Source organism: Aphanomyces astaci (genome assembly GCF_000520075.1).
Source record: "Aphanomyces astaci strain APO3 unplaced genomic scaffold supercont1.39, whole genome shotgun sequence".
NCBI classification, from domain to species: Eukaryota; Oomycota; class Saprolegniomycetes; order Saprolegniales; family Verrucalvaceae; genus Aphanomyces; species Aphanomyces astaci.
The window spans coordinates 146,831-168,652 of NW_009798302.1; the positions used below are offsets into that span (position 1 = coordinate 146,831).

Below are 21,822 nucleotides of genomic sequence, written 5' to 3' on the forward strand. Positions count from 1 at the left end.
CCTTTATCGTCCTCTTCACAGTTTTATTTGAAAAATGTCTCATTATAAAGTCGACACAAATTGATTTGTGTACTACACTCCGGAGTATTGAGTAGTACTGTACTAGTAGGTTAATTAAATAATTCTCGTCATGAAAAGTGTATCCGGTAAAAATTCTTCCCCCCAATAGGGAGAGTCAATATAGAAATCATCTTACTTTTCAAAAATAATCTGCTTTTCAAACATCGGGTAAATTATGGATCTAAGCTTATCACTTCACCTAATGATCTATCGTTTCTTCTTGTCGGACAGTGGCAGGTAGGCCGTAGGCCGTGCCGCTCCCGGAAGAGGCCTGTGTGCAATGAGGGTATTTGAAATCCACATAAATAATTCGAAGTACGTTTTTCACTTTTGCGACACATATAAAGGATATCAGATGCACTGTGATATCCTGAGAAAAACGCATACGGTTCGTGAAACGACCGACATTCTGAGTCGTCCCACACTCCCGAATATCGCGCGAATTTTCAATGGGACCGCCATCGCTTGTTGACATACAATGCTTTTGCCACTACAACAATTATGCCCCGCAAAGCAGCAACCGCGCCGTCCTCCTCCTCGCGCAAGTCGGCAGGTGTCTCTGCCGCCATGCCCTCCTCGGTCATCATGGCGCGGTCCCAACAGGACCGGTTCCATTTGGCCACCATCGACCACCACGACCTCAACATCCACCTGCGGCAGGTGGGTCTATCGATCGGGAACCGGGAATTGCTCGTCGACGCCGAGCTCAAGCTCGAGTCTGGCGTGCACTACGGTCTCGTGGGGCGCAACGGCACGGGAAAATCCACCTTGTTGCAGGCCCTGGGCGACGGTTTGTTTGAAGGCATTTCGGCGCACGTACACGTCATGTACGTGCACCAGCTGTTCCATGTGGACATGGACAACTCGGCGCAACTGTCGGTGGTGGACGTGCTGCTGAGTGGCGACAAGCAGCGCCTCGGTCGGCAGCACATGATGGACCTGCTCGAGGCCAGCTTGGAGTCGCAAACAGTGAGCCACGCGCTAAAGCAGCTGGACTACGAAGCCGTCGACGCGGCGAGGGCCAAGATGGACCGCGTGGCCATCAAACGAAGCGGCCTGCGGGGGCTCACGGCGCGCAACAAGCTCGTGGCCCTGGAACACCAACTGGCCCAGGCCAAAGCGGCGTGGGATGACGCAGTACAGACCTCCGTCGACTCGGACGACGACATTGTGGCCGCCAACAACTGGCTCGAGTCGTTGTACGCCCAAGACGACTTGTCCACCGAGGCGCGGGCACGGGAAATTCTCGTGGACATTGGTATGTACGACGTAGGGTGGATTCGTGGCCATATGGGATGATGCTTTTGTTGTTGGTTGCTGTAGGACTGTCCGTGGAGCAGCAGGATCGGCCGTTCCATGAACTGTCTGGGGGGTGGAAAATGCGCGTGTTCCTGGCCCAAATTGAGTTCCTTCAGCCGGACTTGCTCTTGCTAGACGAGCCGACCAACCATTTGGACTTGCCGCGCATCCAGTGGGTAATGCATTTCATCCAGACGCGGCTCCAACACTTGACCGTAGTTACGGTACAGTACAATGAAATGCCCAAAGATTGGGAAATGGGCTCAATGGTTTGCAGGTGAGCCACGACCGGGCGTTCTTGAATGCCGTGGCAGACACGATCATTGTCATGAAGACCAATAAAACACTCGGGTACTATGACTACTACTCCTTACTACTAGTATATATATATATATATATTATATACTGGAGATGATGTCTTTTCGAAATACAATATACTAGTATTAATATAAAAAAAAATTTAAAAAAAGAATTATATTATATTCACTTTTAGTCGTTATTTCAAAGGATTTCATATTCCCAATAATTAATCATCGTGTATACTAGTATGAATAAGGGACGTATGTTGTGTTGTAGGTACTTTGCAGGCAACTACGACACGTTTGAGCAAACGGTGCAAGACAAACAAGTGTTTCATGCCCGCGTGGAAGCCAAATTGACTGCCAAAACGGAAAAAATGGGCAAACAAGTCGCTCAAATGTTGGCCCAGGTAACGAATACTGTATATATACATATATATATATATTCTCCCCCAAACCGATAAATACCACATGCGATGACTAATGACAATATTGAATCAGGGCCGCAAAGCGAACGACGACAAGAAATTAGCCGCCGCAGCGTCCAAGAAGAAAAAGATTGACAGTGTCGGCTACGAAAAGAACGACAACGGGCATCGGTAGGACTATTATATCATTTCTCGATACATTATAATATTATGATTAGCGTAATAATTAATATATGATTAGCGTAACTAATAACGTTTTGCCTGGTCGTGTATGTAGACTCCGCATAACCAAGGAAGTCGCGGGGTATTCCTTCTCGAAGGGAGGCACGTCCCAAGGTGAATGCATCGACTTGCATGTGGTGGAGCCGTGGAGCCTTCCACCGGTGCCCGACGTTGCTACCCACTCCGTGCTCAGCGTCGAGAAACTCAGCTTTAGCTACACGCCAGCGTCGCCCCCGCTGCTAAAGAACGTGTCGTTTAACATCCACAAGGGCGAGCGCGTCGTGCTGCTGGGATGCAACGGTACGGGCAAATCGACGTTGATCAAGCTGCTCTGCGGATCGATTCCATGTCCGTCGCCTGGCTGCTGCATCACCGTGCCACCTTTGGTTCATATTCGAGCGCTGACCCAAGACATCGTCGAGACTTTGCATCACGAGCCCAAGACACCGCTGCAACTGCTGGGCGCCGACACGGAAGAAGCCGGTCGAAAGCACCTGGCGCGGTTCGGTTTACGAGGGGCATTGGTGAGTGCGGCGCCGGCGAGCACGTTGTCCGGAGGTCAAGCCATGCGTGTGGCGATGGCCCTAGTGACGTTCCCCACGTGCCCGCAGCTCCTGATCCTGGATGAGCCGACCAACCACCTCGACATGAGCAGCATCGACGCCCTCCTACTCGCGTTGAAGACTGGTTATACCGGCGCCGTACTCGTGATCTCCCACGATGTGCACTTTCTGCACGCGTTTCACCCGGACACTGTCCTCTGGCTCACCAAGCGCGGCGAAGTCAAGCCACTGAACGACGTCGACGACTTTCTCAACAAGTACCGCGTCTAGTATGTACGTACAGTACTAGTACACGTAACTAGTACTTACTACCTGTGAACTCTTGTTGCCTCAACTGGTTGGCACGACGAGACTTGTCGTCTACTTCGTGTTAGGCCCCGTCGTCCAAAGGGGTTTGTTGTACCAAGGACGGACATCTGACTCATAAATACTAAGTACTACCTACAGTAGTAGTAAGTACATGTACTGACAGTAGTAGTTAGTACAGTGAAGAAGGCAGCAGCACTTGATCAAGTTACCAGTAGTATACAACGACCAGTCTAGCCCACGACCACACGCACCGTATAACTCGGTGGTTCCGAATCCTATTAATACTATTATAATATGTACACGAATATTAATACTACTAGTTTGCAATCCTGTATACCTCTGCTACTAGTACAGGATGACGCCCTTGTTTGGCGCTTCACGTGTGGTACGTACCAACAGTGTGTCTAATAGCTCATCCATATCTACCGGTATCTGAAACACGTGTACCCCATCGATGATCGGCAAGTACTATCTCAAATAGGACATACTGAATACTCTATTGATGGGCATCGCGATACTGAGTCTCCACTACACGTTGACACAGGCCAAAGATGCGGCTCGCGAGCTCTTCATCTTCAAAAGACCAGTTCATGGTGATGCTCCAGTCGGGGGTGACGGACACTTCGACCGACGCCACACGCAGCCACGTGGGCTGCCGCTCGATCTGATCGGGTGCCCATCCGAGCCACTGGTGCAGCGCCGACACGACCGCGTCCAGCACGCCCACGACGTTGGCGTCGACGTCGTCCGCCGCGAGCTCGTCGTCGCTCTCGCTGGCTTCGTTGGACAAGAGCATGGACAGCCCGAACGGCGTGCGCTTGCCGGGCCGCTTGTGCGCCTTGGAACACGACGTGCCGCCGCTGCCGCCCTTGGGGTACTTCCACGTGTGTCCAAACGCCAGCGTGTGCTTCTTCTTCTTGAGCCGCCGCATGCCGCTCAGTTCGTTGTTAAAGTACAGCGTCTTGCGGGTCTCGGCCAGCATCAGCGTTGGCACGACGCCCCCTTGGAACGCCAAGTTGACGCGAAGGCGGACGTTCAGATCCCGCGGCACCAACTGCGTCCACACGTCGTCCACCTGGAGCGCTGTCACAGGCAAGTGAAATGGACGCAGCGCCTCGAGAAGGAACGGGTCGCTGGCGTCGGCGCCGCGGAGGACGAGGCTGCTACTCGGTCGGCACTGCCGCGCCAGCTCGACCACTTCCCGGGCATCCACTTCATCGCCACAGGGAAACGTGTGCAAGCGGCACGCGATCGAGTCGACAAAGCTCTTGGGCAGGTCGGCGCACGCCACGTTGTTGAGAAAGGCGTGGTTGATTGTGCCTACGTGTGGTTATATATTCGAGTGAGCAGATTCACCACAAATCGATATATCGACCCATATCAAAACGCATGAATCAACGAGCCAATCAAATTATATACTAATGCAATATCGAATTAGTGTGTGACTGAAATTAGTGTGATACTGCACGATCTGTACATACAAACGTCAGGACAAAGCGTGATCGATAGATGTAACGAGAATCAGCACAAAAGGTCAATCAAATTTTCTGGGGTAAAACCACAATATCATATATATCGTCTTCTCGTACACATATGATCGACTGGAAATTGGGGAGTGTGATGATGGTACCTGGAGTCCGAAACTCGGACAGAACGAGGAGGTTGTCGGGGTGGTGGCCGATGGCGCGAAGCACGCGGTGGGTGTCCCCGCTGCCGCCGATGGACGCGCCGGCTGTGAAGATCACCATGGGACGACTGGTTGGTTCTACGAGCAGCTTCAGGTCGGGGAGCTTGAGAATGGGCACGGAGGGGGACCGGCCCACGAACGCCGCCGTGTACGAGTCAGCACACAGCGGCAGGAACGACGACGCAGCATGGACGAGGCTTTCGGACGTGGCGTAGATGGGAATGTGCTGGAGATGCATGCTCACCCAGTAATCTTGGAGCAGCGCCAGCAAGTCGTGAAAGAACGCTCCGACGCCATAGACGGGGATGATCACTTTGCCGTTGGTGGCGAGCGTGTCGCGTACTTCTTTGCACAGCTCTCGCTCTAGCACCGTGCGCGTTTCGGACACTTCGACCACGTACGCGCTGTTGATGATGGCTACATGCGGCGGTCGGCATGGCAGCTCGGCACGTCGCAAGATGCGAGAGCCATGGAGGTTGACGCCGTCGACAAACGATACCTACATGAACGACGCAGGTAGGGACGACTTTGACGGCGGGGGTATACCTGGATCCCGTCGACTTCTATCGAATACAAACATCCCCCGACTACGTGTCCTGCGCGATGGGCAGTCACGGTCATGTTGCTTTGACCGGCAAGTGCGGCAGGATGCACGTGTGGCTGCCCAAATGCTAAACTTGTCATGGACGCAAGGGACGAGTCGTTCAAGATCGCGGCGGGGTTCGTGTTGTCGTTCTTGCATTCTTTGAGAATGTGGGGTAGCAGCGCTCGTGTGGCATGTGTCAGGAACACGGCGGGCGGCGGTACAGACGGCGGTGGCATCGTTCCTTGCTGGTGCTTGAACTGTTTGTCCTTGCCTTTGTGGCGATTGTGGTGATTTTGGTACGCCGATAGGACCATCGGAAGCATGCCACTGCTGGAAATGCGCCAGTCCGTGATCAATATGGCGCTGATGATTGTGCCGGGGGCAATGCCCAATGACGAGAACGATGTAATGGGAGTCGCCGTCGTCGGCGACGAGTTGCCGCAGTTGAGGAGAACATTCGTGTCCCCCAGACGAAGGAGCACGCCACGGACAGAACCCGATAGCTCGCTTGCTTGTACGTGATAGTGCGACGGGGATGACTGCGTTGTGGACATCGACGAGCCGCTACCTAACGTCGAGGTACCACCGTGCTGCATCAAGGACAGAAAACAACCGCAGTTTAACCCTCACGAAGGTGAGCTCTTGATCTGCATATTTTTGAGTGCTCCTATTTCTGTGCTTTAAAGGGACGTTTACACTTTTAATATGTATTGTCATATAGCTCTTTTATAATATTTGCCTGGTTTATGGTCAAATAGACTCTCACACTGTGGGTAGAAAACCTCCAGTATTGCATATTGTTTCGTGAAGTGCCTGTAGCATATAATAATATCTCCACGCCATTTCCCAAACACCAATGAATTCCAAGCCGGGCTACAGTTTGCGTCCACGCTTCCGTCGCCGCACCCCGTTGCTGGACGTGGCCTTCGCCGTGCTGGTTGGCGGCATCTCGGGAGTGTACATCTTCAACGACACCCTGCGGAAGGTCGGCATGCCACCTTCCATCGATGAGGCCACCGGCGGCGGCGCGGCCTCGGCCGCTGCCGATGCTCCCACCCCGCCTTTTGCAAAGGATTAACGCACCACGATGATATCCTTCCAGTAACCTCCCGAAATAACAATACACCCCAACATGCATGCCTTCGTTTACTGCGTCGTTCCTGTGTATTGTATCTCGAGGCCACCTGCCTTCCACCATTTCCTATTTGGTCTGCAGCACACAGTCGAAACATGGATCAGCGCTCTGTCGTCTTGTTATGTGTCTGTCTCTAGTACATTTCTACGATTGCCAGCCTTCTTCATCAGGAGTCGACTCGTTGCGTGAAAAGCTGCTGGTGCGATCCTTCTTTTCGCGGATCGTCGTGTCCCGCGTCCATGCCCCGGAACTGCCGCCGCGGGTGTTGTTTCCTTCGCGGCGGTTGTGGGAGCGGTTGGTTCCGCTCGATCGGTCGCCTCGCGACTGCTGCTGCGGTTGCTGAGACGGACCATTCGGATGTCGGGAAGACGATGGCGGCGGCGGCTGTTGTTGCTGGTTCGCCGCTGGCTGCCCAGCGTTGGCGGCACTCGGGGACATGGGCGTCCCGTCGTCCTGGAGCCGCGCCTTCTCGCCATTACGCCACACAGTCGTGTTCCGGAAGCTCGAGTTGTCGTTCAACGACGTGTCGTGGCGCTTGTACTCGAGCGACACGAACTGCGGCAAGTTCAGCAGCTTTCGCATCGTATCGCTATTCAAGACGGGTATATATATATATATACGCGGACAGGGACGACGTACGTACCGTATTCTATAACACGCTTCGCTGTTGTCGGCGTTGCGGTTCCACAGCGAAATGATGTCTTCGTTGTACCGAATGGACATGACGGCTCCACAAATCTCATTGCCGACGTCGAATTGCTCGCCCACAATCGCCAGCACCTAAGCAATCATCGTGAGCCACGAGACGCAATACGTATGTACTAGTATGCACACAGACCAAGTCTTCCCAATACCGCGACGCAATGCCTTTGCGAATGCGAATCATCCACTTGCCGCCACGCCGGTTGGCCGTGTCCTGTACACGTCAATGGCCTGACCGTATTCATCATCAAGTCTTACCTCCCACATAGGCTTGATGCCAGCCTTGAACAGATGATAGTCCGTTGTGTTAGGCAAATCGTTCGGTCGGATCAAATGGTTGTACACACGCCAGAACCCTTGCACCGTGCGGAACTCTGAGATCTCCTTGATGCTCTTCTCGTAGCTTTCCTGGTCCTCCAACTGCACATGATTATTGGAGACTTACTCTACCTTGACATGTGGTCAAAGGAAGGTCATACCGCTTTGCCCGAGTTCTTCTTCATGTACCAAAACGTATACGTGTTTTGGATGGGCACTTCCCCTGCACACACAAAAAGATACACACGCTGACCAACCCTTCAAGCAAGATCCTCTCCACATGTTGGCGCCGTCTTACCTGCTGTATCCACGGGAGCCTTGTCTCGTGGTAGCTCGGCCTCCATGATGATTGAGATTTCTTGTTGGTTCACTACTCCCTGGGCCGCTCGAACAAATTCTGACATTCGATGGACCAATAAAATACTATTTTACAGAGGTCTTCAAAATCCAGCCAATCACCGACTAGGTTTCTAAGCCATTTATCATGCTCCTTGGAGAGGAAACCCTCAGGCACGCCATGTCCATGTAGCTTGGGGTCGCATATGCCTAATGGGCAAAGATACTGAGGGACGTTGCTGGGGTTGCGCGCCTGGGCAGTCGAATTGGCTGCAATGGCTGCGCTCTGCCGCCGTTGTCACAGTCATCCTCGTTGACATGGCAATGCTCCTTCAAATCCGACAGCTTATGATCCACGGACGACAGAACGCGGTGGTAGTCGCCCATGTATGTTTTCAGCATCGCCGCGATGGACGCCGCATACTTCTTTTCGCTGTCGAGCGCCACTCGCAGCTGTTCCACTTGACTTGTCTTGGCCAAAGCCCCATGTCGCAAGTCGTGGATCGTACCCTCGTACGTTTCCATAGACGTTGCAAACTCGGTCTTGAGGACGTCGAGTTGCTCCAGCGATTGCTGCAGTGCATCGTTCGCTGTCGCAGCTTCCCGCTTCGTGTCCTCCAGCGTTTTCGTCATGTCATGCAGTTGCGCTTCAGTCCATCGAAGCTTGGACGCTTGCTCTTCTACTTGCAGGGCCACGGTTTGCAAACTTTGGCTCAAGGTCACCGTTTGTTGTTGCGATTTCCCCAACTCTTGGCGCATGGCCACCACTTCGAGCTCCAGCTTTTGGATCCGCTGGGTATCCTGGGACGCCACAACCGATGCCTGGCTTAGCTTGGTTCGCATGTCGCCGGCTTCCGCGCCGCACTTGGTCAGTTGGGTCTGTAACACTCGCGCCTCTTTTTTGGCTCGCTCCACCGCGCGCTCCAACGACGTTGCTTCCGCCTTGTGTTGCAGCATGGTCTCTTCCCAAAGCGCCCGCACTCTCTTCGCATCGACTTCAGTGCGCTCCAAGAGCTCGTCCCGCTCGTCGCCCAAGTGCGCTACAAGTTCGTTGAGTCGATCCACGTCGTTTTCGAGGCCGTCCATGGACTGCCGCTGGCGAGCCGTCATGGCTTCCAATTCCCGGACCGTGTCGTCCAGCACTTCACAACGGAGGGACAATTGGCGCTCGCTCGCATCGACCTGCTTGAGGCGGTCGTTGGCCAACTCCAACGTTGCGGCATACTCTCGCAGCTTGTCCTTCACGTGACTCACTTCGCTCTGCAACCGCTGGTTCTCCACCATGAGGTTCCGTTGCACGTCATTCGTTTCGGCCATGTAGCGAGAACTTTTCAGCGTTTCGTGCTGTACTTTTCGCTCCAGGTCCCGCTTTTCCGCACGAAGTTGTTCGCATTCACCCTGAAGTCGTTGGATCACCAGCTGCAGTGGACTGCTTGACACATGTGCTAAAGGTGAGGCAGGGGTTCGCTGGCGGCTATCGCTGCGGGAAGGCACACTCGAGTGCGAGTGTCGGAGGTCCTCGCTCATGGACTGTGATCTCCTGATGGGTGTCCTTGTTGGTCTTGCCGCCAACCCGAGTTGGTACGCGCGGGATGTTTGAAGACTTGAATTGAGGTCTCGGATTGGTGGAGAGCTATTTTCGTTTCATCCAATCCGACGTAGGTAATCATCCGGATAAATTTATTCCGTATAAAACCCTGAAAATCAGTGGATTCGATTGCAGGAGTGGATTTCAGAGGTAGTGCATCAGCACCCCAGAAGAAGCACAGGAAAGAAATTAGATCCAACACGAATCATGAACCTCGCCCGTGGATACACCAACGAGACCGAGCGAGACGAGAGCAGCGGGTACAACCTGAAGGCAGGGGAAGTGAGCTCCGGCACAACCATCATTGCAGTCAAGTACAAGGATGGCGTCGTGCTCGGCGCGGACAGTCGTACGTCGACCGGGACGTACGTAGCAAACCGCGTGTCGGACAAACTCACGAGCATTCACGACCGCATCTACTGCTGCCGATCGGGCAGTGCGGCCGACACGCAGGCCCTCTCCGACTATGTCCGCTACTTCGTTGCGTCCCACGCGGATGAGTTGGAAGGGGACGCGTTACCCAAGGTGCACACGGCCGCGAACTTGTTCCGCAAGCTTTGCTACGAGAACAAGGACCGATTGATGGCGGGGATCATCGTGGCCGGCTACGACAAGGTGAAGGGCGGACAAGTGTACTCGATTCCGATCGGTGGGGCGCTGGTGGAACAAGACTTTGCTATCGGCGGGTCGGGCTCCACGTATATCTACGGTTTCATCGACAGCCATTGGCGAGCAGGCATGAGTCGCGAAGAAGCAGAAGCGTTTGTGCAGAAGGCGCTGTCCCACGCGATGGCCCGCGACGGCAGCTCCGGCGGGGTCATTCGTACCGTCACGATCAACGAAGATGGATGCCACCGCGGGTTCATTCCCGGCAACCACTTGCCTTTCAACTTGTAGGCCCCATGATCATGAGGTTGAGAGCACACACCGACCCGCCATATCACGGCGAACCCACACGTGATGTGTATACCACCGCGCTAACCACCACTAATGCTAGTAGATACACATGTAGTCGTTGTGATATTATTCGTTATTGCTTATGTTGTTCGCCCATGCTTTTCCGAATGCTGTAGTTGCGCAAAGCGCTGACGATTTGAAGGAACGATGGGCGGAGCTCGGGCTGTCTCGCCCAGCACGCCTTCATGAGCTGCGCGAGGAAGGGGGGGCACGTCTTGGGCACCACTGGGCGGAGGTTGCGGTTGAGCACCCCCAGCGCCGCTTGGATCTGCGTCATGCCGTCGTACGGGCACTCGCCCGTCACGCATTCCCAGATGACAATCCCGAACGAGAACACATCGGCCTTTTCCGTGTACTTTTGGTTCCCCAGCACCTCGGGTCTACAGAATGTTGGTCATTCGACAAATGCATGTCATAACAGTCGTACGCCATCCACTGGACCGTGCCGCAGTTGCCTGTCATGGTCTGGACATGCGCTTTGACGCGGGACAGCCCAAAGTCCGAGATCTTGATCGAGTAGTGGCGATCCACCAACAAGTTGGGGCTCTTGAGGTCGCGGTGCAGAATCGGGGGCTGGAAATTGTGCAAGTAACTCATGCCTTTGGCCGTGTCGTTGATAAAACTACACAACAACAACGGTGTTGGCGTGTATAGCATTGATTGCCGAAGACACACTCGTCGTACCCAATGCGCATGCCTTGGTCAATCGACCGGCTGGTGCGCAAGACGCCCCAGAGGGAGCCTCGGGGCATCAGTTCCACCACTAAACACCGGTTCGGTGGGTCCATGCACGCGCCGAGTAAGCGGCAAATGTTGGGATGCCTGCAGCAACGTTATTCCAAGATGAGAAAACCTGGCATCGAACAGGAAGTTTACAGGAAACTTACCGCAACACACTCATGATTTCGACTTCGGACTGAAACTCTTCCAAAATATCGGCTCGCAGCTCCTGGCAAATGAGCAACTTGACGGCCACGGGGCGATCCCGCCACTTGCCTTCGTGCACTTTGCCGAACGCGCCTTCGCCAATCACCCGCCCCAACGTCACGTCTGCAAAGTTGATGAGTCGTGACAATGTAGCTCGGCCCACGGGCACTGGCGGCTGCGTGTTGGACGCGCGCACTGGCACTGGAACTGGTGCAGCAACTGGCACAGCAACGTGAGCAGCGGCGTAGAATGGCGATTTGAGGAACAACGGGATCTTGGCCTTCTTTGCCACGTCCAGCTGGATCTGAGGCACCTTCTCGGCAGCTTGCTCGGTGCGAAACAACTCATCTCTTTGTTGGACGGGTGCAGGTCGCGCCGCGCGGGTGCGATCGATGCGAATGGTGGCAATGTCGTCGGCAATGTCAGCGTCGTCGTCTTGACCGTTGACGACGGCAGGCTCGTCAGCCTTGTTGACCTCCGTTGGGTTGATTTCGTCCGACGCTAGTTGGGCGTCGGGTAGTTTCTCCAGTGGGCTGATGTTGTGCTGGTCGGCCCCGTTCGCGGCTGCTTGATCCATGTATGACGTACGGATTGGCGAGCCGAACGCACCGAAGAAGTTGCCCATGGTTAAGCCTTTGCCTCGCTTGGGGCGATTGATGTTCATGGAGCTCTGAAAAGTTCAAGTGGACTGAGTTTCACATGCTTGATGCCCTTCCTATGCGCCGCGACCTTACGGTGTTATTTCCACATGGTTGCTGCCGCGGTTCTTGGATTTTGATTGGATGCTTTTGATACAATACTAGTATTTGCAAAATATGCAGATAAATTGAGGAAAACGTCAGAATTAAATAGAATTTCGTGGACAACGTTAAATTTGTATGCTATTTTTTTCATGATAGAAAAAGCAATGTTGCTATTGCCAAGTTTGCCACTACCGACCGCATACAGTAGGTGAATTCATCGATGCTCACTCAACTCACGGGAGAGAGCATCTTTCATGTGCCAGGATTGTTCTGCGGCCTCGTTCGAATAGTTAACATGAGATACCTCTGCATTACTGTCCGACAAACAAAGCGTATATTTCACAATTCGCAAGTGTCTACGTCGACGATACCTCTTGAAACCTTATAATATAAACAATTATAATAATTTCAAAGGGGAAATGTTCTCCATGGAGAGCCCTGCGCGAAATCGACGCGGTGGTCGTACACGGGACGGTCATCGCCACGAATATTTTGACGGCGAGGACAAGTCAGCAGTGTCGAAGCGCTGGCTTGACGTCCGCCGCCACGGATGGAAGGTCCTTGTTGTGATGTGTATCATGGCCGTGCTATATGTCAAGGAGTCGGGATCGGCGACACACGAATCCATCCCGACTGTGTTGAACCTGCGCCAACACGGGCGATTGGCATGTGGGATCCGGCGGAGAGTCTTCTACGACATCAACCAGGTGAACGATGACTTCTGTGATTGCATGGAGGATGGCCTTGATGAACCGAGGACAAGTGCATGCTCCCATGTGGTTCCGACGCTGCAGTTCGCATGTCGAACCCCGACGCCAGTACAATTAGTACCTGTGACCACCGTGCGAGACGGTATATGTGATTGTGCCGACTGCAGCGACGAAGAACACGGCGCCCACGACGTGCATCGACGCCTTTTGACAATGTCAGGGATAAATGAATAGATAAATCATATTCAAATTTGCATGAATTTTCGCAAAAGATTGGTTTATAATCAGCGCTTAAAGCAATTGTAAGCCAATGAAATGTCATAAATGTTCGATATTGATAGAAATTGGATATTGATAGAAATTGAAGAATTACAGCCAATGAAATGCAAATGTCGCCAGTAACTTGGAACATGCGAATTTTGAAATGTCGGCAGTAACCTGGAACAGAAGAAGTACTATTAATAGTACTAGTAGTACATATTTAGGATATTTACACTGTACGTAGTAGTACATATGGATTCATATTTTAAATATGGATATATTTATATATATATATGTAGGATATAATATATCTATCTTGAGTGTGGTAGTTCTTGTGTGAACGTGGTCATGTCAGGGTCTGTTCCTACGAAACGCGCCAACACGGTGCTCGTGCAAGTCGACGCCACGGTAAGAAGCCAACTTTTACAAGCCTACTTTGGTTTTCATGTGAAATCATGCGACACGGTAGACGCTATTGTGTTTGGGCGGCAAGGAGCGCATCAAACGCCGAGAGCCAGGACCACGCTACGGCAATGTGCATACCCCGGGGGTGTACAGGTACTGTATGTGGGCACGATCAGTGTCACAGACGAGGCGACTTTGCCACGGCCACCCGTCACGCCTGTGGGTCTGTTCAAGCGCAAGAGAAGCGCGACGGACTCGCCAGGTCGGTCGCTTCTACTGACTATGATGATGGAATTATGGTCTTGTAGAAGCGCCGCAGAAGCCCCTCAAGCGCCTGGATGTGACAACGCGCCCGAGAGGCGGCGGCGTCGCTACGGCAGATGGAGACATGAAGGTATTGTACATTCGCTATAAACTTTTAAAGTTATTCACGTGGTTTGTCTTGAATCACGCTGGAGTTCTGATTGGTTGGAAATACTTGTCCGTTCTGTAAGAGCCAATGAAATCCACTCGAATTTGGATTAGCCAATAGCGTCGATTCGAGTGGGCGGCAAGATTATTCGATTCGTCGGGGTCTGGAAATTTGTACCGAATCCATAATACTGCATATATATAATATTTATATATATATATATCATACCAACGAACGTATGTACCTCAAGTATATATTACTAGTAATACATAGTAGTACTACGTAGTAATTGACTAGGATGTTGCTATAACTGTAAAGTCGAAAAATATACTAACTTTCGTATTAACGTTAATAGTACTTCGAAGTAGATAATTTGCAGACTTTAGTAGTATTGGTGGATTCCATCGGCTAACTATGAAGGAGCACCATTTTCACATGCAAGTGTGTGCTTGAAGGAACTGCAAAGGGCTCTCCCATGGGTTGGAACCCGAATTTCACAAACAACTTCCATGCAGGATGCAACTGGTCGTGCGCAACATTGGCCACAAGGGCGTATAGCGTCCGTCCTTCGACCGCCATCTTCGCTTTGATGTCCTAGCAAATACGAGGTTTCATCTGGTAGATCACAAGGCAACCTTGGTTACCTCGATTATGTTGGATAAGATGTATGTGCCATACGTACGGCGCCGCCGGATGTCGATGACGCTAAGCTTGTCGATTACAGCGACTTCCACGCCATTGTCCACAGACCATGACCACCGCGCGGCGGCCACTGGGGCGTCACCGACTATAATGGATGAGTCAAATGGATGGAGAATGTAGCGTACCAAAGGTTAAGGCGTGGTTGCACGTAGTGGAGTGGTCATGGGAGTCGAAGAGTCCGATGGTAGCTTTGCCAAAGTTGCGTTCACGTACGAGTCGCGCCAAGCTCCAGTTCCCCTTGGACGGACTGTCGTTCACGTCCACACAGAACGACACGAAGCGCAGTTGGTTGATAGGTCGATTGTTCTACCGAGAACGCCGTCACGTTGGGGGGAACTACAATCGGCAGGATCTACAGCAGACGCACCTTGAGGAACTGGAACACTTTGCTCTTGCCAATGTGTCCACATATGGTGCACTTGACTCCCTAGAGATGATGCATGAGCGACGTTGATTGCCATGAAGGATAGAGCAGTGCGTGTACATCTTCGTGGTGGTGGTTGCACACGCGGCACAGACTCATCCCAATCTGTCTGTCTTGCGTTGAAAGTTGCCCCTCGATATAAGCACATGTTGTTTAATTACTTCGAAATTCGTAGCATAATCGAATTTCGAATGAAATATGTCGTCTACAATTTCCTTCAAAATAGGGGTTGCCATGCAATAATATCACCCAAACAAATATTATATGTCTTACTTAATATATTAATAATACTACAAGCCATTACCATTAGTATTTAACAAATCTCATAATTGTATTGAATTGTATTGTGGATTCGATACGAATTTCCAGACCCCGTCGAATCGAATATCTCGCCCCGAATCGAATCTCGAATCGACGCTATTGGCTAATCCATTTTTTTAGTGGATTTCATTGGCTCTTGCTGAAGGACATGTATATTCAACCAATCAGAACTCCGGCGTGATTCAATATTGGTTGAAATAATATCACCCTAAACAATTTCTATAGGTCTTACTTAATATATTAATAATACTACAAGCCATTAATTAGTATTTACTGTTAACAAATCTCACAATTGTAGTAATATTGCTTCTTAAATATCGAAATATATAATCAACCTTATTGCGTTATTCTCTACTCCATAGTATTGCTCTGTTATACTACTAGTACTACGTACTATTAATACGTACTAGTAGTAGTAATCATCATCATATAAGGATTCGTTGGTCAAATGCGTGACGACAATAATGTGCAAAATGCTCTTACTGTAACTCCCATAGGACCAAAATACGCTATATTTGAGGGTATATTTTGGTCGTCCATCGAAGGTCTGGTTTGTACACACAACGCCACAATACACACACTTCAACACAAAGGAGTCGTGTGGTATACGTTGGAAGTAAGAACTACAGTGAACTACTGTATATTAGCTCAAAAGCGTAGTGCGTTTAGCTCAAAGGCATCAGCACCCGTACATGGTCGTTGGATCCAGCAAAAGGGCGTTCCCGCGCACTGTAAACGCGTCTGCTGGAAGAGGATGATGGTTTCTGTTCATGGGCTACGGTAGTTCCTTGGCCTTGGAGTTATCTCCACATGCCTACTTTAGTTCTTGCATCTGTGGACGACTCTACGGCGCCAACCACCCAATTTTCAGTTAATACCAGCACAGTGCATACATGGCTATCATACAGTAAACAGCACCACAATACAGAAGACATAGCAACACAGCATGAAACCACACCATGTCAGTTTGGCATGGCATTGAAGCAAGGCGTTGTCGTGAAAGGTACGAATATCCTTGGCAAGTGCTTGGGCTAACTAACGATAGTAGCTAATTGTGCCGGGTAGTGATGCCTATGCCAGTATAGGACGCTACCCTCTCCATCTTTTTCGAACTACACAGCAAGTCATACTGGAGGCGTGGCCATCCATCAGCACTGGATCTGTTTTGTTTCCATCTACGCTACAAATCATGCTACAGACGTGGTGATCCATCGCTGCTAATTTACTGATCTTCCACCTACACTACAATCAATACTCTTAATACAAACTCCAAATGTAAGTGCACATGACCAGACGACTACTACGTAGTAAGCAGGTACAAAACAGTCCCGAATCGAGCCCGTTGGACGACCATAATGCTTCCTCTTATATTTGGACAACGACACTGGACAACGAATCGTGTGTAGTAGTACTTGATTAGAATAAAGTGGTCGATTATTAGCAAGTACTTTTTTTTATTTGGAGGGAGTTCGCGTGGCACGCTTGGGGTTTCGACGTGTGGGTTCTTCGATGGCGATGGCTCCACGTTTCCGGCTTGGTGCGGGCTCCTTGGTTGGTGTCGCGTCCTTCTTGGCCGCCTTTGTGCTGGCTACAACTTCTTCCTTCGTCTTCTTCTCAGCAACAACCTTGGCAGCCGCCGCCTTCTTGACTGGTGCGGTTGGCTTGACAACGGCCTTCTTGTCTGGTGTGTTCGCCGTCGGTTCCTTGGGCGGTTTGTGCGTGGCCGCCTTCGTTGCTACCGCTTTGGCAGGGGCTTCCTTTTTAGCCGGCGCTGCCGCTTTTTTCACGATTGCCGCTTTAGGTGCCGCTTTCTTGGCCCCCTTTGTAGGCGCCGGCACTATGACCTCTTCTTCTTCTTCGTCCTCTTCCTCCTCTTCGTCGTCGTCATCGCTTTCTTCGTCGTCGCTTTCGTCGTCGTCGACAGCTTGCACGTCTTCAAACTTAAGCGTGCCCATGACCACATCGTACTCTGTGGTTTCCCCCGTGCGGTGGCTCGAGCCTTGGCACTTGAGCGTCAAATATGACGAGTTTTTAGCCAATGGGTTGGTCGCATACAATTTCTGCTCGAGCGCAGTCAATGGCTCGGCGTCAAACCACTTGGGCAGGTCGAACCGACTCTTGGACTGCGGCGGCGCCAGAGTCATGGTCGGCAATCCGCCATGCGACAAGGCCTGGATCACGGACCGCGCCGCCAGCAGCACGTCGGCATCACCACCCTTGCGCGTCAACTGCTTCTTGACGGCGTACTTGGTCAAGAAGTCTTCTGTCGACTTGTACGTGCCGACCGCCGTGACCTGCATGATGTTCCACATGTCCGCGCGGCTGAGCACTGACTCGAGGGCCTCCACAGGGTCCATCGTGTACTCTTGAGCCAAGCCAAACTTGACGAGGACGTTGGCCGGGTCGCAGAACGACGTTTCCAGTGCCGGCGTGTCAATCAAGTGGATGTGTTCGCCGTATTGCGCTTCCGACAACACCTTGGTCGTGTGCGCTATATACAAAAGCGGCAGATCACCCGTATATCAGATATTGGAGGGTATGCATTCGTGCATACAATATTTGATTTGACAGGTAGAATCATTCCACGTACGTTTGGACGAGATTTGGGCGATGGCTTTGCGCTTTAACGCGTTAAAGAGCGTGCTCTTGCCCACGTTCGGGTACCCCACAAGTGCAACGTTCAAGTTGGTTTTGGCCGCCGGCTTCTTGGCTCGGACGTAGTCGTCCAGCGCATGCGACAAGGCGTCCACGAACCCGTTGTCCCGGAGAGTGGACAGGCCTTGGGTGCGGGCGTGGAGGGCGGCGCTGCTGAGCGACGAGTTGGATTGGGTCTTGCGCGTCACGTCCTTGATGGTCTTGTCGGCGGCACGCACGGCCACGGTCGGGTGGAAGCGGCGGAGATACGTGACCCACTGCCCAGTGACATGATTAGTCAAACGCTACAAGCACACAAATGACTTTACCTTTTCCGCCACGTCGCGAGAAATCAAGTCGACTTTGTTCAACACGAGCAAAATGTCCTTCTTGCCGTGGCCGATTAGCCCGTCTTCCAAACTGAGGGAACGGCACCCTTGGGGGTCCCGGGCGTCCAGCACGATCACGACCAGGTCCGCCTTGGTCACGGCCGCCTTGAGGTCGGCCTGAGCATGCTGCTTGACGGACAACGGCGTGAGGGTGGGTACTTGGGCGAGCCCGTCAATGACGAGCTTGTCGGCCTTCTTCTTCTCGGCTTTTTCGGCCTTGCGCTGGGTCTTGAGTTTCTCGAGACGGTCGAGTTCGGCAAGGCGGGCTTGCTCTTCCTGGAGCAGCAGCTCCTCCTTGAACGGCCAGTTGTTCGGGATGCCAGGCGTCTTCTTCTTCTTCCCGGCACCCTGGCGGTCGCTCTTGCGCTCCTTGCGCTTGTGCTCGCGCACCTTGCGCAGGATTTTGTACTTCTTGTGCAGAGATAGGCGCTTGGACTTGGTCTTCTTCTTTACCATCTTGGTTTTGTTTGTCGATGACTTGTGGCTGTTAAGTTGAACAGAGCACCAGTTATATCGGGGTCACGATTTTGATTGGTCGATTCAGAACCAATCGTTACTTTGCATCCTTTGATTGGTCTAAAAGATTCCACGGTTTCAAGATTATTGTAGTACTATCTGGTTGCGCCGCTGTCGCACGCAAATCATGCGCCTGCTAACCCACAACATGCTCGTGTGCAACATCAAGGCCTGCGTGGCCACTGCCAGGCAAGGAGAGAACGCCCTGCCGCTCAACTACCCTCTCAAGGTACGCCGCTGCCAGTAATAGCCACCTGATGGCATTAATGATAGATCCAAGTCGACAATGAAAGTGGCATCGACATCACAGACACCAACTACAGTAAAGACTTTGTGCTGCACATTCTCAAGTCTATTGACTGGACGGGCTTGGTGCAAACTGTGGCTCAGGTGAGCTGTCCTTCTCGTAAACTGAAGACTCATCGTCATCCTCATAGCTCAACCATCCTGAGCTGCCCCAATTGCCTCAAGAACTTCCGGTAGATGTAGCTGCACGAGAAGACATCCTTCGTGCCGTGCATCATATCATCTTTGATGTAAGCACTGATCGTCTGATTTGGCGGATGGACGCGAGCTAACTTGGTCATCATCACGTTCCTTAGACCACGATCATCGAAGGCGAGCTTGTCTGCAACAACTGTGGCCGCAGCTACCCGATCAAGAATGGCATCCCCAACATGCTTTTGGAGGAAGACGAAATGTAGATGCACCAAACGTAGTTAGCCCGTCAATCACACTCTAATGTATTTAGTCTCGATGCAAATCCTCGCGCAGACGTCATTGCTTCCTTGTTGCATTCTCACCTTAACCATGGCACGACACCCTCCCTGACTTGTCGTCTATGTGTTGCTCCAGTTCCTAAACATTTGACGAAATGACAGTATGATTGGTATTGGTAGGCAGCGACGTGGTTGTAGCTGACGTAACTGCGTGCTTGGTACATAGCCAGACGTTCCGACTGATCCACATGTCAACTCAAATTCTCTCCAAGTGCGGCACCGTTTTGGATTGTACTTTAGCATGGCATGGCATCCCGCTACTACTAGTATGGGTTGCGGTGAGCATCAATGTGCACATGGAACGACGCCTGGGTGTGAACTGTTGGACATGTTCGGTTGATGGATTGCGGATTTCACCAACCGGACTCGCCATGCATTCCTCCATGACCTTATTTCCCTTAGTTAAGTGGATGCAAAAACGGCAAAGACAATAATATAAGGGATATTGGGTTCATGTTTGTACACAATCTTGACCTGAGGTCGTTCAACAGAGGTGGATTTGGCTACCGAACGAATCAAGGGAATTTGGGGTATCTATTCTAAGCCGAAACGACGCACAAAGATACCTCGATGTGGTTTCACATGTATTTTTGCCCATCTCATAACGACGACGAAGGGTTGGATAACCGCTTGACCAGCATTTGTCGAAAGTCCCTGCCCCGTGACACCGCGTCCGTTCGATGTCTATTATCATCAAGAAGGTCACGGACTTCTACAAGAAGGACGAATGTGTCAAGTACTACAAGTTTGGCAAGACGCTTGGCACGTATGTACTACTACTACTTAGTACCCTATATACCGCGTTTTTGCTATCAATGGCGCCGCCGTTGACTCACGTCGATGGACTTGTAGGGGGAGCTTCGCCACGGTGAAAAGTGCCGTGAACAAGGCGGACAACACCAAGTGGGCCGTCAAGTGCATAGAGAAAGCGAGCTTGGCGCCAGACGACGAAGAAGCGTTGCGCGTGGAAGTGGAGGTGTTGCAGATGGTCGAGCACCCCAACATTGTCAAGCTCAAGGAGGTATTCGACTGCCCCAAGACGTTTTACATGGTCATGGAGGAAATGAGCGGCGGGGAACTGTTCGACCGCATCGTCGAAAAGGAAAAGTACTCGGAGCGAGAGGCCCGCACGGTTGTGCACAAGCTGGCGACGGCGCTCGCATACTGCCACACCCTTGGCATTGTGCATCGAGACCTCAAGGTAAGACACTGCAAAGTGAACTTGAAGGCGTGCTTAGGTGCTACTAGTATGCTGGAGTGTACTGACGACGTGGATGTGTGTTTGTAGCCGGAAAACCTCTTGTACGAGTCGACGGAAGAAAACGCCGAGATCAAGATCGCCGACTTTGGTTTGGCCAAGTTGATCCAAGGCAACTCGATGATGCAGACAGCGTGCGGTACCCCGGGGTACGTCGCCCCCGAGATCTTGGAAGGCAAGCCGTACGGGGGCGAAGTGGACATGTGGAGTTTGGGGGTCATCACGTACATCCTCCTCTGTGGGTTCCCTCCATTTTACGACGAGAACAACGCCGCGCTGTTTGCCACGATCAAAGCTGGCGCGTATGATTTTCCGTCGCCTTACTGGGACCACGTGTCGGACAGTGGTACGTCCATTATCCCGTGAACACAAACTCGACGTAACCCGATCTCGTAGCCAAGGACTTGATCAATCACATGCTTGTGGTGGACGCCAAGAAGCGGTATTCCGCCGAAGACGTGCTCAACCACCCGTGGGTCAAGGTTCGTCGACTACGCTTTCACTATCTAGCCTTGTGCGATGATCTAAAATGCATGGGGGCTTGCTTGGTAGGATCCGGAAGGGGCGAGCGATAAGCAACTGCCCAGCTTCACGACAGAAATGCGCCGATACAACGCCCGCCGACGCTTCCGAGCTGGTATCATGGCGGCCAAGGCGATTCGAGGCATGTCGTTGCTTCATAAGAAAGGCGACGATGGCGCGGCGGATGGGGGGGTGCTTGGGGCGGCGTCCCCCGTGGGGCGTTCTGGCAGGGGGACCGCCGCGGCCGGCGGCGAGAATGTCCAAGTGGGTCACGCACGTCGCGGCTAACCGACAGAACCCCCCCCCCTCAACCTCTCTGACGACCCATCA

General features: G+C 52.1%; 12 protein-coding genes across 14 annotated transcripts; 6 read left to right on the forward strand and 6 right to left on the reverse strand.

Moving 5' to 3' along the window:
* Window positions 1–561: 561 nt before the first annotated feature.
* On the forward strand, window positions 562–3,204 carry H257_12175 (hypothetical protein; the record flags this gene model as incomplete). The annotated part of the gene is made up of 6 exons (XM_009839301.1): window positions 562–1,318; window positions 1,384–1,583; window positions 1,637–1,710; window positions 1,936–2,068; window positions 2,160–2,257; window positions 2,364–3,204. 6 exons carry the CDS (start codon window positions 562–564, stop codon window positions 3,139–3,141), a joined length of 2,040 nt encoding a protein of 679 aa, XP_009837603.1. The 3' UTR covers window positions 3,142–3,204.
* Window positions 3,205–3,637: 433 nt separating this feature from the next.
* Window positions 3,638–6,062, reverse strand: H257_12176 (hypothetical protein). The gene is made up of 3 exons (XM_009839302.1): window positions 5,414–6,062; window positions 4,811–5,366; window positions 3,638–4,500 (listed from the first exon to the last, which is right to left on the reverse strand). Exons 1-3 carry the CDS (start codon window positions 6,047–6,049, stop codon window positions 3,677–3,679), a joined length of 2,016 nt encoding a protein of 671 aa, XP_009837604.1. The 5' UTR covers window positions 6,050–6,062; the 3' UTR covers window positions 3,638–3,676.
* Window positions 6,063–6,290: 228 nt separating this feature from the next.
* On the forward strand, window positions 6,291–6,605 carry H257_12177 (hypothetical protein). The gene has a single exon (XM_009839303.1). It carries the CDS (start codon window positions 6,310–6,312, stop codon window positions 6,529–6,531), a length of 222 nt encoding a protein of 73 aa, XP_009837605.1. The 5' UTR covers window positions 6,291–6,309; the 3' UTR covers window positions 6,532–6,605.
* A 75-nt stretch (window positions 6,606–6,680) lies between these two features.
* Window positions 6,681–7,996, reverse strand: H257_12178 (hypothetical protein). Its single transcript, XM_009839304.1, has 6 exons — window positions 7,907–7,996; window positions 7,770–7,831; window positions 7,549–7,710; window positions 7,427–7,504; window positions 7,232–7,368; window positions 6,681–7,177 (listed from the first exon to the last, which is right to left on the reverse strand). Exons 1-6 carry the CDS (start codon window positions 7,950–7,952, stop codon window positions 6,733–6,735), a joined length of 930 nt encoding a protein of 309 aa, XP_009837606.1. The 5' UTR covers window positions 7,953–7,996; the 3' UTR covers window positions 6,681–6,732.
* H257_12179 (hypothetical protein) lies at window positions 7,989–9,471 on the reverse strand (the record flags this gene model as incomplete). The annotated part of the gene is made up of 1 exon (XM_009839305.1): window positions 7,989–9,471. One exon carries the CDS (start codon window positions 9,469–9,471, stop codon window positions 8,155–8,157), a length of 1,317 nt encoding a protein of 438 aa, XP_009837607.1. The 3' UTR covers window positions 7,989–8,154.
* A 204-nt stretch (window positions 9,472–9,675) lies between these two features.
* Window positions 9,676–10,583, forward strand: H257_12180 (hypothetical protein). Its single transcript, XM_009839306.1, has one exon. The coding sequence runs from the start codon at window positions 9,740–9,742 to the stop codon at window positions 10,427–10,429; it is 690 nt and encodes a 229-aa protein (XP_009837608.1). The 5' UTR covers window positions 9,676–9,739; the 3' UTR covers window positions 10,430–10,583.
* H257_12181 lies at window positions 9,676–12,179 on the reverse strand. Of its 2 annotated transcripts, XM_009839307.1 has the most exons (4): window positions 11,377–12,179; window positions 11,174–11,311; window positions 10,917–11,111; window positions 9,676–10,869 (listed from the first exon to the last, which is right to left on the reverse strand). In XM_009839307.1, the coding sequence occupies exons 1-4, from the start codon at window positions 12,078–12,080 to the stop codon at window positions 10,563–10,565; spliced, it is 1,344 nt and encodes a 447-aa protein (XP_009837609.1). In that variant the 5' UTR covers window positions 12,081–12,179; the 3' UTR covers window positions 9,676–10,562. The 2 variants fall into 2 exon arrangements, with proteins under 2 accessions (XP_009837609.1, XP_009837610.1); XM_009839308.1 differs by having other exon boundaries at window positions 9,676–11,111.
* Window positions 12,180–12,737: 558 nt separating this feature from the next.
* H257_12182 (hypothetical protein) lies at window positions 12,738–14,038 on the forward strand (the record flags this gene model as incomplete). The annotated part of the gene is made up of 6 exons (XM_009839309.1): window positions 12,738–13,011; window positions 13,486–13,538; window positions 13,600–13,688; window positions 13,712–13,797; window positions 13,844–13,929; window positions 14,030–14,038. 6 exons carry the CDS (start codon window positions 12,738–12,740, stop codon window positions 14,036–14,038), a joined length of 597 nt encoding a protein of 198 aa, XP_009837611.1.
* A 244-nt stretch (window positions 14,039–14,282) lies between these two features.
* Window positions 14,283–15,198, reverse strand: H257_12183 (hypothetical protein). The gene is made up of 5 exons (XM_009839310.1): window positions 15,134–15,198; window positions 15,017–15,076; window positions 14,775–14,955; window positions 14,592–14,734; window positions 14,283–14,541 (listed from the first exon to the last, which is right to left on the reverse strand). The coding sequence occupies exons 1-5, from the start codon at window positions 15,170–15,172 to the stop codon at window positions 14,356–14,358; spliced, it is 609 nt and encodes a 202-aa protein (XP_009837612.1). The 5' UTR covers window positions 15,173–15,198; the 3' UTR covers window positions 14,283–14,355.
* A 1,581-nt stretch (window positions 15,199–16,779) lies between these two features.
* Window positions 16,780–18,906, reverse strand: H257_12184 (hypothetical protein). The gene is made up of 3 exons (XM_009839311.1): window positions 18,358–18,906; window positions 17,985–18,306; window positions 16,780–17,885 (listed from the first exon to the last, which is right to left on the reverse strand). Exons 1-3 carry the CDS (start codon window positions 18,871–18,873, stop codon window positions 16,849–16,851), a joined length of 1,875 nt encoding a protein of 624 aa, XP_009837613.1. The 5' UTR covers window positions 18,874–18,906; the 3' UTR covers window positions 16,780–16,848.
* Window positions 18,907–18,996: 90 nt separating this feature from the next.
* Window positions 18,997–19,802, forward strand: H257_12185. Of its 2 annotated transcripts, XM_009839312.1 has the most exons (4): window positions 18,997–19,162; window positions 19,207–19,323; window positions 19,371–19,469; window positions 19,536–19,802. In XM_009839312.1, the coding sequence occupies exons 1-4, from the start codon at window positions 19,061–19,063 to the stop codon at window positions 19,635–19,637; spliced, it is 420 nt and encodes a 139-aa protein (XP_009837614.1). In that variant the 5' UTR covers window positions 18,997–19,060; the 3' UTR covers window positions 19,638–19,802. The 2 variants fall into 2 exon arrangements, with proteins under 2 accessions (XP_009837614.1, XP_009837615.1); XM_009839313.1 differs by lacking the exon at window positions 19,536–19,802 and having other exon boundaries at window positions 19,371–19,522.
* Window positions 19,803–20,392: 590 nt separating this feature from the next.
* Window positions 20,393–21,780, forward strand: H257_12186 (CAMK/CAMK1 protein kinase; the record flags this gene model as incomplete). Its single annotated transcript, XM_009839314.1, has 5 exons — window positions 20,393–20,478; window positions 20,565–20,913; window positions 21,001–21,316; window positions 21,367–21,452; window positions 21,523–21,780. The coding sequence occupies 5 exons, from the start codon at window positions 20,393–20,395 to the stop codon at window positions 21,778–21,780; spliced, it is 1,095 nt and encodes a 364-aa protein (XP_009837616.1).
* Between the last annotated feature and the right edge of the window lie 42 nt (window positions 21,781–21,822).